At 41.8% G+C, this 15,412-nt stretch overlaps 1 protein-coding gene across 1 annotated transcript in view; it reads right to left on the bottom strand.

Annotated features, from left to right (window-relative positions):
* The window catches only part of RYR2 (ryanodine receptor 2), an 875,416-nt gene extending 860,239 nt beyond the window's left edge, over nucleotides 1–15,177 (bottom strand). Inside the window, exon 1 of the mRNA XM_059715710.1 lies at nucleotides 14,905–15,177. Coding sequence (XP_059571693.1) covers nucleotides 14,905–14,952 — 48 coding nt within the window. The 5' untranslated portion in view covers nucleotides 14,953–15,177. The remainder of the gene's footprint in view (nucleotides 1–14,904) is intronic.
* Between the last annotated feature and the right edge of the window lie 235 nt (nucleotides 15,178–15,412).

Raw genomic sequence — 15,412 nt, 5'->3', positions numbered from 1 at the left:
AATCGGTTCCCAAAAAAACAAGCTTTAAGCAGAATATCATTAAGCAAAACTCATTTTCCCATAAGAATTAATGTAAATAAATATAATTCATTAGCCAGGCACCCAGCAGCAGCAACATGAGCATCTGGTAGCTCAGGGACAGCTTGGCCAGCGCTATGCCGCTGCCGCCTACCTGGGCTGCACAGGCAGTGCTGTTGGTCTCCCCTATCCTGTGCTCACTAAAATATGCCAGCACTGCAGGTTGATACAGTATCTAGAGATGACATTCTAAAAATCTAATCCACTAATACTTTTATGTTAAAATTTAAAAAATAGTCCTATGCCAGTAAACATTCCTGAATTCAGACTTGGGTACATTCAATAAAGTGTCATCTCTTTTAATTACTAGATAGGTAGAACGTGAACTGAATATGAATCATGTAAATTCCCCACATGCTAGTTACTCATTTTTCTCTGTCTCCCCATGCCCAAGAAAAAAGCATTTTACCTCCTTCTACTTGCAATTAAACTTCCAATGAGGTCTTCACCCCTTTTCACCACAAACCAGTATATTTCTGCTGCATAGTTAAATCTAAGATGACCCTGAATTTAAGACAATCCCCCCCTAATAATTAGATTCTATTTAGGTAAAATTTATAAATTCTATACCTGGAAAATTATAACAAATTTAAGTATCAGAGGGTTGTCTTGAATCTCTCCACTCCCTGCCCCCCCAACCCCTCACAAAGCTAAAACAGGGAAAGCAGTAGCTGGGTAAGTCAGGTAGGTGCAGATGTCAGGCGACCTGCCCCCTTCTTCCCATAGCCTGCCTGAGCCCCGACCACCTCTCCACAGCCTCTGTCCCTGCTCATTACTCCACAGTATCTGCCCAACCCCTCTCCCCCAACCCTCTGCCTCATCCAACCCCTTACTATCAGACACAGCTCAGCCTCTGTTCCCTCCTAGAGCGCAGCACATGGAAGCACAACTCTTGCCATTCATGAAATAGTGGCTGCACTGCCAAGGTAGGCCAATCAGTTTCTATGTGCTCCATAACTGGGAAGGGATCCAGCATGAGCCAGAGCCAAGCTAAGCCTGACAGTAAGCAGGGGGAAGGGCTGGGGGCAAGGCAGAAGGCTCCTGTGGGTCTGACTCTGGCCCTAACTCAGACTCAGGGACAGAGTCAGCCACCTGCCCCTGCCTGCCTCTCCCCCCCCCCACCCCCCCCCCGGCCATTCCACTTTGTATGCAAATCTAAGAAGAGAGGGTTTTTCCCTTATGCTGATTGGGGTGATGGGGGGGGGGAGCTCATCTTAGATTCAAGTAAATACAGTAATAACCACTGAAATAAGATGGCTTGACCAGGAATGACACACCCCAGCACGCAGTTCATGCCTACTATATTTTCTAGATGTAACGAGCAAGAGAAGGAGGAAGAAAATGTGAGAGAATGCAAGGCTGGAAAAAAAATCTACCTAAAATTTACTAGGTAAATGCCAATACAAACCACAATGAAGACTTGATTTTTAGGGAAGAATTAGAATAATCTATCCCTACTGTAGTTGACTGGTTGTATACTTGTTATCTCCTGGATTGATAGTTATAAAGCCATTGTTTAAGATAGTAGTATGGGTCTTTTTCCTGCGGGTGATGGTAGTGTTTTTGTTGTCTGTATTGTTCTTTTCTTGTTCTCTTCATTTCCTGTCTAAATTTTACAAAGGGAAGAGAGATTCACCACACTGCCTAAAATGATTAAATCCATTTCCAATGATAAATGTAGGTTTGAGTTCATTCATACTGTTAATTCATACTTTTCAAATGCTTCCTCAAATTATTTATTCTATGTATAAATATTATGAAATATGCATTTGTTTTTAATTTCTTATGACTGATTCCAATAGGAATTGCATTTTCCCCAAAATGTTTTATGTCTGAATCAATCTTATATAGCCGATTGCTCTGTTAAGCTTTTAAGGTTTGAATACCACATTCCACAGAAGACTGTTTCCACATTTCTAGTTTTCTTACATCTCAGAAGCAATCCTTACTTGAGTGAATCATCTTTATTCATGCAATTATTCTGAATGTTTTAAGTCTGTCACCTACCAATGTTCCAGATGCCTACACACAACAGAAATGCTAAAAAACCTAAATCTTACAAAATAAGCCAATAAGACTTTAGAGATGCTTTGTCACACAGTTAGTCTATAAGGGTCATCTGTCAGCATTAACAAATATCATCCCTTTAAACCAGTTTTTTCCAAATCTTTGATATCTGGGGGCCCACTTTTTTCTGGATTAAAACTGGTGGCACACTTCACTTATACACATAAATGGGGAGGGTGTGAGGTAATTTTTTCTTCCCCAAAACATATAGCATATTCCATTCCCGTCAGAGGCAAATTGTAGCAATGCTGAGATGTACTGTTAAACACACACACACACACACCCCCCCAAAACACATTTTTTAAGCAAATGATTAGTCTTTATGCCAATGCTCCCAATCTTTTTAGCCTCAAGGCCCACCTCTGTGAACTTTTCTGAGTTTTGCAGCACCCCAGTTGAAAAATCGCTGAGATAGACTTAAATTCAGAAGAGACACAGAGCAGGGCCTTGAAACTAAAAAAGTTGAGATCATCGCTGATCTGGATGATGCCACTGAAGTGCAGCAGAGGTAGGAGCTCACCCTGCTGTGCCATGCTCTTTCCATGGACTGCCAGCTGCCAACCCCTGGCCTGCTCCTCATAGGGCAAGTGCAGCCGCCGCTGATGAAGCTGCTCCTGCAGAGCTTCACACACCACCCCACAGCCCCTCCTACCAGCACTGGGAGCATGAGAGGAGTGAAGGGGACAAACTGGGCTGTATAACTCAGCTTTGTCTGCCCACCCACCCACTCTCAGCAGGATGTCCTGTTGGGAGCATGGAAGAGGTCAGCACAGCAGCTGGCTATGGTGAGCAACAGCAGCAGCAACAGTCCCCAGAGGAACAGCCACAGGTACCACTGGAGTAGATGAGGAAGGTGCAGGGTGCCTGATGAGGAGGAGAGCATTTACCTCCTTACATTTGGGGAGCCCGCAAGATATTTCCATGGCACACAAGTGTGCTGCAACCCATCCTTTGGGAATCACTGCCTTAAAACCTCATCTACTATCCCTCTTCAAAAAAAGCCTGGGAGAACTGATCAGCCTCGTGGCATGCCCTTCTGACTCAAAATTATCTCAGACCTGCAGAGAGACAATAGGAAAAAAGGAGTTCCAGTTTAAGTGCTCCATCTCTGCCAGCCTCCTCCCATTTAAGGGCTTGATCCTGTGCCACTGAAAATATTATATATTTGTTTACACTGAATAAAACAAAAGAAGCAAACTCTAAAGCAAAGGGCTGCAAGATGAGCATCTCAGCTTTTTGCAGTGACATCTGCAGCACACAGAAAGAGAGACTCTCTCAGATAGCCAAGAACCAATGCTTTTAAGGTTCAACAAATTGAAATCAACATTTTGAAAAGTAACTGGAAATGAACTGAAAGATGGTGCAGATCTCAGAAGAAAGGACATTTCTAATCTTGTGGGTGACTGAATTAGGCCTGGCAGTCTAGTTCCATGAAGAATACCAGGCTCATCTACACAAGACTTTTAATGCCCATTGGACTAATTCTACTGTGCATTAGCATGGCTGGCAAAAGCTATGCTAATATGCAGTAGATTAGTCCAATGGGCATTAAGTGTCACCCAAAAAGTATGCACCTGTACTAATGTGCAGTAGTGCCAATTAGAGAGCAAAGTCAGTACCTGTTATTACCTAAATACAGTGGTAGTACTTCCATGAGTAATGATTTTCAGCATCACTCTCACATTAAAAGAAAAATTATGAGATACTTATATCAGCAATACATAAAAAGGAAAGGTTTTTGATCTAAAAGGCTTGCCTGTTTTATGTCATAACTAAATATTAATTGCAAATAGTTCAACAATTTTTTAAGCTAAAAAACCTGTCTCCTCAATGAACATGAAGAGAGCGATTCTTCATTGGCAATTTTATTTACTGGCTTTTTTTTTTTTTTTAAGCTTTTATGGTGATTTTTCTTATTTATCAAATAGTCAGAAATAGCTCTGCTTGCAGTATGAAATGACTTTTTAAAAATGCTTAATCATCATTGGTTTGGATTTTAAATAGTGATAGAGAATTAGTAAAAGCTGGATTCCTAACACAATGGAAGGTCCAACATGCTGAGATCTACTCAGAGGCATTTTAGTTAGTGAACCATTTAACAGAAAACCTTTCACACCTACTACACTGTAGTAGGTGAATGCACAACATATCTGAGGAATTTTCCATTTCAGTCAAAACAGCCATCATTTATATGCAATATATCCAACTGGTAAATGTCACAAAACGTTATCCCCATTTACAGACATTTATAATCAGTGTGTTGTTCCTAAACATTTCATGGACTAAGCATACTAAATAAAGCCAGAAAAACGTGAAAAGAAATCGTAAAGACTTCCACGTGCCATTCTATAAATGTACCTTCTCATTAACGTATATACTCATGCTCTTCTGTGATCATGTTGTACTATAGATCTTGCATGCTTAAACAAGCACTCACTGTGAATGCCACTATATGCCATTTTTCATTCACTGGCAGAGACTTTTGGTGTTTCTTTCAGATTTTCTCCTCCATCAACCATTACCTCTAACTGAACCGTACACTACACATCTTAATGTCGGATCTATCTTGGAATGCTACAGTTATGCAATGTCTCTCTTAACTAGCCAGCAAACTGACCTCTGAATGTCTAGTCACCAGTGACATCTTTGCAGTAAATAAACGTCATAGGAAAGTAAAGTAAAAGAGACCTCACAAGGTCATCTAGTCCAGCACTCTGCTCAAGGCAGGAGCATTCCTGATAAAACCATCCCAGCCAAGTGTCTGTCTAACTTGCTCTTGAAAGCTTCCAACGATAAAGATTTCAAAATACTCTAAGTGCTTGTTCCAATGCTTGATCACCTTCATAGTCAAAAAATTCCTCCTAATAGCCAACCTAAATTTCCCCTGAAACAGGTTGAGACTATTGCTCCTAGTCCCTATGGCCACAGATTGCACATCTCCATACTTTCTATAATCACTCTTCATGCACTTGAAGACTGTAATCAATTCCTCCCTACATCTTCTCTTCTCCAAACTAAATAACTCCAGCTCTTTCAGCCTGTCCTCATAAGTTTTGCCTGCATTTTGGCTGCTCTGCAATAGAAACTTTCCAATCTATCCATATCCTTCTTGAAGTGTGGGGTCCAGAACTGGACAGAGTACTCACCACTGTTGAATGGAGTGGAATTGCTTCCCTTGGTTTACAAGTGACACTCCTGCTAACGTAACCCAGTATACTGCTGCTTTTTTTGCAATAAAAGAGCACACTGTTGGCTCATGTTCAGTTCATGGTCTACTGGTACCCAGGTCCTTCTCTGTAGCATGGCATTCTAGAGAGTCATTCCCCATTCTGTATTTGTGCATGCAATTATTCCATCCCAAGTGAAAGATTCTGTACTTGTCCTCGGTGAATCTCATCCGATTGATTGCAGACCATTTCTCCAATCTATCCAGGTCACTCTAGATCCTAGCCCTAACTCTCCAAAGTATCTGAAGTTCTACCTAACCTGGCATCAACACACCTGGATCTGGTATTTTCTTGGGACCGTTAAGGAAAAAATTAAACTATCATTTTTGTGTGACCTCAAGAAGCTTTGAATTTCAATTTCTAGAGATGATGAAGAGTTGTTGCATTGCCTGCAACGCTAACAGAACCACTTTCTGTGTTTCCAAATTACCCCTATTTCACACTTAGGCCTCAATCAGATACTGTAAATTATAGCAAGCATCTGCTGCTCAGATAGAGGAGAGCACATTTAGTCTTTCTGATACACTCTTCAAGATTATCTCATGAGTAAATGTGTGTAGGCTTAAAATCCTTGCATAACTAACACCAAGTTAACTGTTTAATAGCTATCTATATATTAAAATATACTTGCACAATAAATATTAAGTCAAATTATTTGCATGCATCTTTACCCCTCTACTAATAAATAAGTGCTTCAAACAAACAAAAAAATACAGAATATTCTCAAGGTTACTGTAAGACCAAGATAGCTAATGGGCCCTTAACCATCTCTGCAAGTATTTAAATAGCCCCATCACTACAGTCACTGAACACCTTATCAGGGAGTGCGTCAGAAATGAATTCTTCCTGCCCATATAAAGAGGTTTAATTATCTAGCTTGTGTTCAGGCTGCTCCTAGCAGTTGCAATGTTAAATTATGCTGATTATCAGATATAATGAGTATGAACCATAGAATTCTCTTAAGGAGTTTTAATTCTATACTAATGTTTACTGGAATTTCCACAACATTGATAGATATTGAGAATCAATAATCAATCCAGCCATCCAATATTTACCTCATAAATTAAATAATCCATCCATAGTTTGGGTTGACTTTGTACCCCTTATGTTTTTTCAGTACCTCCAGTTTGAATTGGTATTTAATGGCTTTGGCCAAATCACACGTTTGTAATAATGGAGTACAACAGGGATGGCAGATGCACCAGCACCTAGAATAATATTCTGGCCCACATATAAACAGAAGAAGGGGAGGGGAGAGAGAGAGAATCTCTTCCTCTGACAAATCCCTCCATACAAAAACCACTAATCTACTGCTCTATAGGTTTGGTTGCAGGGAGGGAAGACACATGGCTAGAGTAGATAATGGAGCCAAATCAGAAATGCCAAATATATCTTTACTGTCCGCACGGGAAGATTCACAAAGGAGTTAATGCAGATCTTCCGTTCCTTTTAGGAATTCTCCAAGAGAACAGTTTGGCGCAGGCATTGATAACCTCTTAATCCACCAAGATGTCCCACTGTGCTCTCTAATCACAATATTTTTCCCAATCTTGAATGTGAATAAGTAAAATATAAAAACACTAATGAAAGGAACATAACATTAAGCTCTCCCAGCATAGCAACATATTTGCAAAAAAAAAAAAAAAAAAAAAAATCCATGTGTTTTATTAAACAAGGAATTATAAATACAACTATAAATCAGTGAGACAATGACAAAATGAGGAAAAGCAAGAGAGTTCAAAAAATAATATAATGATCTATTTAATATTGTTCTATTTAACCATTGATTAATCTGAACGTTATATATAACGTTATGTTACAACCAAAAGTTGCTTTGAGTCGCTGTTGGTCTACCTTACTTCTTTTTGAGGGGTCATTTTTTTTCTTCTGAAGAAAACAAACATTGTTTAAAATGTTCAATAGCGTGGTATTAACAACAGGGAGATAATACTGCGACAGGTCTAGTTATTTGTAATGGCAATTTTTGACATTTTAAAGGCAATCAATCTAAACTACCATTCAGTTTTCAGTTTGACTAGGTAGGCCTTTCCCACTGATTCTTTGATCCATTAGTATGATGCATATGGCTCATCAGGCAAATAAACTCTCCAAGAGGTGTTCCACTTTGAAAGCACAAGAATACTACCATCATAGTAAGCAAATTGGAAGACTCAGACATGATTTAAACACTTACATTTATAGATCTCATAATAAATGGCAGAATACAAGCCAGAGACAGCAACAATGGAAAGAAAACCACATATACCCAAGTCTGGTCTTACATTACTAATGAGAGAATTTTCCGAAAAGAGTTAGCTTTGGTAGGTAGGACACGTGCTGTTTTCTTCTTCTCAGGCAACAACAGAGATTTAGGAAAGGGTTTTTTCAGGCTATTGAAATAATGGAAAAAACTAACCTCACAGTTTAAAATTGATTTGCAGCCCTATACCATCACCAAAATAAAACGAACCTTTTGACACTTTATTAATTTTTTGCTCTAGCTTGACATAGGATTTTTTTTTAAGTTTTGACAAAATCAGAACATGGACTTGCAAGATACCATGCTTGAAAATGGTTTTACTTTTCTCCAAACATTACCAACTGTTGTTTTAGCTAGTTATATATTTCAGGAATGGTCTTAACTTAGAATACCACATTCACCATATTCTTCTCTTCACAATCAGGAGGGGGCTTTTTTAATATTATGTCAGGGATCCTCACAGTGCATGCAGATATCTGCATGATTTCTACAAACAACATACACCACTGAAATCTGTAGTACATACATGTACGGCTCAGGGAAGGGTGGCATGTGCGACTGCCAAGGACACCATGATCAGGTGGGCGCCATGTGTGCACGTGCCCTGCCCAACCACTCGTGCCTCAAACCAGGCAAAAGCCGTTGAGGCTCTTTGGTGGCAACTAAACCTGGAAGCTGGGGAGCAGAGCCCACCGCCCCCCCGCCCCAGCCATGCCCAGAGTTGATTGAAGCCAGCCAGCTGGGGCAGAAGGAAAAAACAAAACAAAACGGGTACTGGTAGCAGTGGTGGCAGGTGCTACCAGATAACATGACAGATTGGGAGAAGGGTGCAGAGGGCTGGGCTGGGCCAAGGCAAGAAGGTGGCATGGCTAGGCGGCTGACTTGTGCGCTAAAGGCTTCCCCATCACCAACCTACTGGGGCTGGAGGCCAAGCTGCAGCCTCACCCAGCCACTGCTACCACTGCCAGGATGAAGACACGGGCATGGGTGGCCAGGCAGCACTGGGTTGCAACACCTTGTCACTGGGGTTGGGCTTCATGTGCGGGCAGCCCTTCCTACTGCCCTGTGCCAAGCCCCCATCATTCTGCACCAGGCCAGCATCTTGGGTAGGCAGACACACACTACCTCATGATAGCCCATGGGGTCCTCTGCTACATACAGCTGCTGGGGCATGTGTACCTCTCATGCACCACCCCCACCACATACACACCCCTATGCACACAACACCGGTGGCTTGGAGGGGGACACCAACATACAAGTTTGCCCACAGTGCCATTTTCCCTAAGGTCGGTTCTCTACATGTATTTTTTGAAAAGGCTATGTACTAATCAGGGCCCCTGGGTCACCTTGCCATTTCCCTCTTCCTCGTACTGCTCTATGGGGCAACCTGGCAGTCCAGTTAGCTGGTGCATACTTAAAAAGCTCAGCCATTTACTCATTTCTTTATATGTGACCACCCTGCAAAAAAATTAATATCAGTACCTTTGTTTCTACCCCTTTTTTCCAATCTCTATTCATTTTAACTTTTTTCATGGTACAAGGAAAACAGGTCCTGGCTGAACAACTCCAACACATCAGATGTGTTTTTCTTTGACTTCTACTTCAGTTGGAAAAAAAAAAAAAAAATGAATGCACCATTTCCCTCATGCTTAAAATAAAAAAAATCACCTTTAGCCAGAAAGGAGGCATGGGAAAATACTTCCCTGAAAAAGTTCTGAAATTCCTATCCACTCTGTGCAAGATCAAGCCCTTAACTTGTTCAAAAGAGAGAGATCTCTACTGTGATTTCACTTCCACACTACTGGAATAAAAAGAACAGCCATCTCATCTCTGGGGCTTAACTTCCCCAGAACTGCTGCACTAAGGGATTCACCAGATAAGTTAGTAATGAAATCTCTTCAACAGTGTCATTGCTAGAGGCAATCCATACTGGCATATTGAGGATCTTTCCATGGATTTCTGTAGTACTTTTCAGAACTAAGCTTGCATTTGGAGAATAACAAGTATGGAGAGTACATTCCTAAACACTCTGCCTGTAAACAAAAATGAGGGCTGAAATCCTGGCTTCAATGAAGTCAATGGGAGTTTGCTATTGATTTCAATGGGACCAGGATTTTGCTCTGAAGTTATATAAGAGAACTTAATTAATTCATGCTGATTGTGAGACCCATTCCACATTTATGTATTTTACAAATTAGTAGGCAAAACAACCACTTAAACCAGCAAACTATATTGTAAGATATATCCGGTTGATTTGACAAGAGCAGTTTAGTTTTAATTATTTGTGCCAATACCTCATAATGTAATAGTAAATAAACTGTGGTATATTTTTGTGAAAGGTAATGAGGTCTTAGTAATGATACCTCATTTCACATATGCTATTAAATATTTGCAGAGAAGTGGACAGAAACTGTTGCTTGTGTGTGCAAATCAGCTAAGCAAGATTGAGAGGCACACACTGTACCCAAGATAGGTACATCACTGAATTATTTTATTAATAAACACTTAAAAAAAAAAAAAAAAAATCAGGAAAAATTTGAATCCCTCCAACAAAAAATCAAATTAATTTTAAAATTTAGCAGTTTGTTTATATGTAAGAAGACTGGACAAAAAAAACACCCTGCAGTTTGTCACGTGAGTTTTATTAGGAAATTCAATAAAAGTCCAGCTTTGAATGATTACAAAGATGCACAAACATATATAACACTATTTTTCTTAGCCAGGTCAGGGAACTTGGAAATATTTTAGGTGTGATTTTTAAAGATCATCATAAACTAATTTTTATTTCCCTGCTTTACTCTGAAACAAGCTCTGTCCAACTCTATTTCAAATAAAAATCTGAGCTCATAATCAGAGTTGGTACTGCAGTGCAGTGCAGTGCTTAGGAGGAGGAAGGGGAAGATGCTGCAACGTTAGCAATGCCATCCTTCATATGTGCTGCTGAACAGTGGTCCTTTGTGCTCACCTCTTCAGGATATTCGAGAGTCCTATATTAAGAGCCACAAGTGCTTTTCTAAAAATGAGCAGAGGCTAACTAAAGTGTTTTGCAGTGCCCACTCCCCTTTCATAAACCTGATTCTAACATTTAAAGAGTCTTCTGACGCATTTTGTTCAGTACATATTAATAGCTGTGTTTTAAGAGATGGCCAACGTAGCTCCTAAAATCTAAACTTATGACAAGCTACTTCACGATGGCTGGTGTATGGAAAGCACTACAAAAAAATACCGTAATTCACTTTTAGTCCCTTCCACTACAGTATATACTTAGAAACAATTCTGCTTATATTTATTTTTCTTTCTATTACCTGGAACAACTTACATAAAGACGTCCTCTAATCTCAAGTGTCCCTACTGTTCATTTCCGCTGTTATTTCCAAAATAGTTACTGTGAAAGGCCCCAGTACAAGGCAGTGCTTAAACACATGACTTCAATGGGATTTAAAAATAGGGTGAAACTCTCATGAAACATAAGTCTTTTCTGAATCAGGGCAAGAAGATATTTTGACATCACAGAGCAGCACACCTCATGTTATTGGGCAAGCTTTGTATATTAAATTCAAATCTAAATTTCCTACCGCACAAAACTTGGGGCTCTCTTTCTATCTTGATGTCACAAGTTGACTCCCTGGGCTGAGGTGACAGAACTTTATTTATACTTGAAAAGTGAATCCCGCATTATTGTTAACGCTGCATTGAAATATTTTTTTCCACCATGCCCCACAGTTTACATCTGTCATACATATTAAGAACCTCTGTCACATTTTAACTGGTTGAGAGCTATGCAGAAGGATCATGACTTCAGGTGGGAAATGAGATGGAACACATTACTTAAAAAATAAATAAAAACCTATTTCATTACTAGTTACACTTTAAACAACATTTTAAAAAGAGTACAGGGCAGAATGTTAGAATTTCATTCTCAAAAGAGAGAAACTTCATTACCCTAAGAGAAAGACTGGTTGTTATATTTTCCACCCATTTCAGGCATATTGACCTTTGGCAATTTGCAGGCTGTTGGAAGGGGCTGCAGCTCTGTTGGTTTCATAGCCATATGTCATGGTTGAACCCACGGGTACATCCATCTGAAAAGAGAGCCTGGCTCGTTTTTAAGAAATGCTACAAAACTAGGCATCTACCCAAAGCTGTCCCAACTGCTTTCCAAAAGGATCCTCAGATTCAAAGGTTAAATTGCAACAACATTATCACTGACTCCTAAACATACAATTGCCCTCAAATTTAGTTTATATCATAGGCTCACACCAATTCTGGAGGTGCCAGAAAGTCTGAGAGCATCTTTATCCGATAAAAAGCATAAAATTACCTAGTGTCTCTTGAAAGTTTGAGACTGATTTAAGTCCACTGTCAGGTAACAGACATGGTCCACACAAAGGTCTTTCCTATGAGGGGTTTCCCAAGGAAAATAAGACTTTCCATATATCTATTATGGAAAGAATCTGCCTAAAGGATTTTCTGTTCTCCCTCCCTGAAAGCCTGAATTGATTTTGCTGCAGCCAAATGATATGTCCAAGTAAAAGAAAATCATGTCATTCATATAGGAATTATAACCAATTTATAGTTTTGCTTGCAGATGTTTTAATCTGTACACTACATTCTCTTTTCTTTCTTAATATAAAAAATGCACCAAGAAGGTACTTGCATTTGCAGGGAGGAGCTACAAGAGCCTCCTAGTCACTTCCACCCCCATGCCTGCATTTCAGGGGGAAGCCAGTACATGGCATCTGGTGCTTGGCACAAAAATGATCTCTCTTGTATAAGAGTATTTCCAAATGGAATATTCAGCAACGTAATGAGCCTGAATTCTGTCCATACTAAGGTGCAAAATTTATAGGACTCCTGAACATTTCCTTTGGGCTAGCCTAATGGGACAGAAACAGCATTCCAGCCCACATTGCAAGAATACTTGGAAAAAAAAGGCTTGCTGCTTCCAAAGACCTAAAGAAACAAGAAGTTACAGCTACCTCTTCAAAGGTGATTTATCAGAATCAGCTAGTTGCCAAAAGAAACACAAAATCCACAAGAGAAGCAGATTTGCAGGAGGGCTTGCATTCAGCCATCTTGGCCAAAAAAGGCACCAAACAAGCGAGAGAGAGAAAACTAGACACAGCAGGGTGTAGAAAGGCACACACTCTAAAAATAAACTGTATATAAACTGCTTAATAGTTAAATGTAAATAAATATTAAAATTTTAACGTGAAAAATTACTTGCACATAATAAATTCCCATGCTACAATAAATATATCTTTCCAACCCCAGTTGAAAAAACAGCCTTTCCCAGGAGTTTAGTAGAACCTATAGAGAACAGCATGTGCAAAGAATGGCAGTTTAAATGTAGTATTTCTCACAGTTAGCCCCAAATGAACATCATAAAACATTTCCCCCCCCCCCAAGATCATAGATTGGGGTCCTTAAGTGAAAGAATGTTTTATCTACCAAAGCGTTAGAGTATCCCTCTGTCCCTAATGACTAATTGTCTTTAAAAAATGCATACACATCCATTATCAGTTAATAATCAGTTTGCAAACTGAGTATTTTATCAATGCTGCATAAGCAGTTACATGTATAAAAGACCCCGGGGGAGATTAGTCCACAAATTCAAACAATGAACACAAAGGCAAAAACTGCATTCAAAGTTTTATAAAACAAGTGATTTTCCATCTCTCTTCAGTGAAATATTCCCAATTCAGTTAAACTAAAATGTAGAGGGTAGTGGGAAGACGGATGAACTATTAAGGCAAATCACCCCACAAAAACAATTTTAGATGGGAAATTCCAAACTTCACAGGAAACTGGAAATATATCTTAGGCCCTTTATATTTCAAGTCTGAACCCCAACACCAAAAATTTCCCACTGCTCCAGTTTACTACCTTCTTCAAGGTCATTTTTATTATCAGAGAAACATTCTAAGGATTCTTACACAATAATCCAATGCTGAGATTGCCAGACCTCTATTACCAGCCTGACACACATTATCAGAAGTGCTGTTTTACGTAACGTGCTGCTGCTGTCAAGTGCTGGAGTTTAACATTACTCTATATGTGCAGCCTGCTATTAGTATGCACACTGCTTCTGTTTCCCTATTAAGTATTCAGATAACAACATCTCCATGAGCTATGCTTAACATTTAAACCTGCAGTAAGCCTGTAAATACACAAGTCTTCCAAATATTTAGATCAAATTTTAACAGCAGGAAACAACAACCAAACTCACACACATTGTGAAGCCATATCTTCTTTCTGAGAAAGATTTAAGGGGGGGAAGAGGGGAGGTCTTTTTTTTTTTTTTTTTTTTTTTTTTTTAAGATATTTGCTGGTACTACACTATGTGCCACATAACCCTAAGGCAAATAAAAGTTTATAGCTTTGCCATGTTGGAAGAGCAGAGGCAGAATGACCATACGCTCAACATACGCTGCTGTAAATTCAGCTATATTTAAGGAACAGCTTTATTCTTGAAGGTTTCCGGCTGGAAGTAAACAGGGTACATCCAAACCAGCCTCCACAATACTGCAAAAAAAAAAACCCACCCCAATCTGAACATGCACCAGTTACACGGCTTCCTTTTTCCTTTCTTGCTTTGCTACACAAGCAAGCCACGAAACGTTTTGAAAACCAGACTGGACTTGGAAGAAAAAAGAAACGTGGTCTAAGCAGTGTCAGTGTGGATGCATGTCTCGTGGAGACAGATTCCCCCCCACGCTTCAAACTGTGTGGGTCTGTGTGGGGCAACTGGTTAGAGAAAAACTTGCCAGGCTTGGCCATGGGCACAGCACTAGCAAGAGGGGTCAGGAGAGTGGAGAAAAGCAGCACTCAAAAATAAAACTGAACCTGCGGTCCTGATCCAGGCTTACCCGGGTTTTAAAAGCCAAAAGAAGTGTGCGTATGTGTGTGTGCGTGTGTGGGGGGGATATAGGGAGATGGAGGGTGGGGGGATGCCTTGCACCAACCCCTCCCCTGGGAGGACAACACCTGCAGCTGGGGGGGATCGCATGATTGTATGCATCTTTGGCGAGCAGCTGGCAGGGGGAGGCGCGGGGCTGGCTCTGCAGGGCCGGGCGGAGGTGGGTGCCCTGCCCGGGGGCGGCAGGAGCCGGCGCGCACATGGCTCTGCCAGCCCGCCGCATCGCCCCCGGCCCCGGCGGCTCGGGCGTGCAACCCTCGCAGCCTCCACGCCGGGGATGCCCCCCGCCCAGTGCAATGCAGGCTCCCGCCCCCACTGCCATGAGCGCCCCCGGGGTCCCCCGCCGCGCTTACAGTCCGCAGGAACTGGATCTCGTCCTCGCCCTCGCCCCCCTCGGCCATGGCGCCCTCGGCCCCCGGGCGCTGCGGCGGCGGCGGCTGCCTGGGTGCCCCGCGAGACAGGGAGGGGGGTGCAGCCCCGGCCCGGCCGGCTGAGGGCTCCTGCCGCTCTGCAGCAGGTGACGGCTCTGCCCAGCCTCAGCAGTCGCCACCTCCTCCTCCTCCTGCGCGCCAGTGCCTGGAAGAGGCAGGGAGAGGGGGGAAGCGATTAGCTGGGCAGGGAGGAGCTCCTCGGCTCCCCCCCGCTGCAGGTGATCCGCAGCCGGCTGCTCTGCGGCGCAAACCTGCGGGCCGGCGCCCCTTGCCGGCCGCTCGGCGCACAGCCGGCCTCTTGGCTCCGCGCCGGGCGCAGGGGCGGCTGCCCAGCTCCCCCGGGGCCCGCACGAGCCCGGCTCCCTCGGGCTGTCCTGCCTATTCATCCCCAAACCCCGGTTTCCTCGGACTGTCCCGCCTCTTGAGCCCT

This window comes from Alligator mississippiensis, chromosome 1 (assembly GCF_030867095.1).
Source record: "Alligator mississippiensis isolate rAllMis1 chromosome 1, rAllMis1, whole genome shotgun sequence".
Lineage (NCBI taxonomy): Eukaryota > Metazoa > Chordata > Crocodylia > Alligatoridae > Alligator > Alligator mississippiensis.
This window is presented reverse-complemented; position numbering and strand designations above follow the sequence as displayed.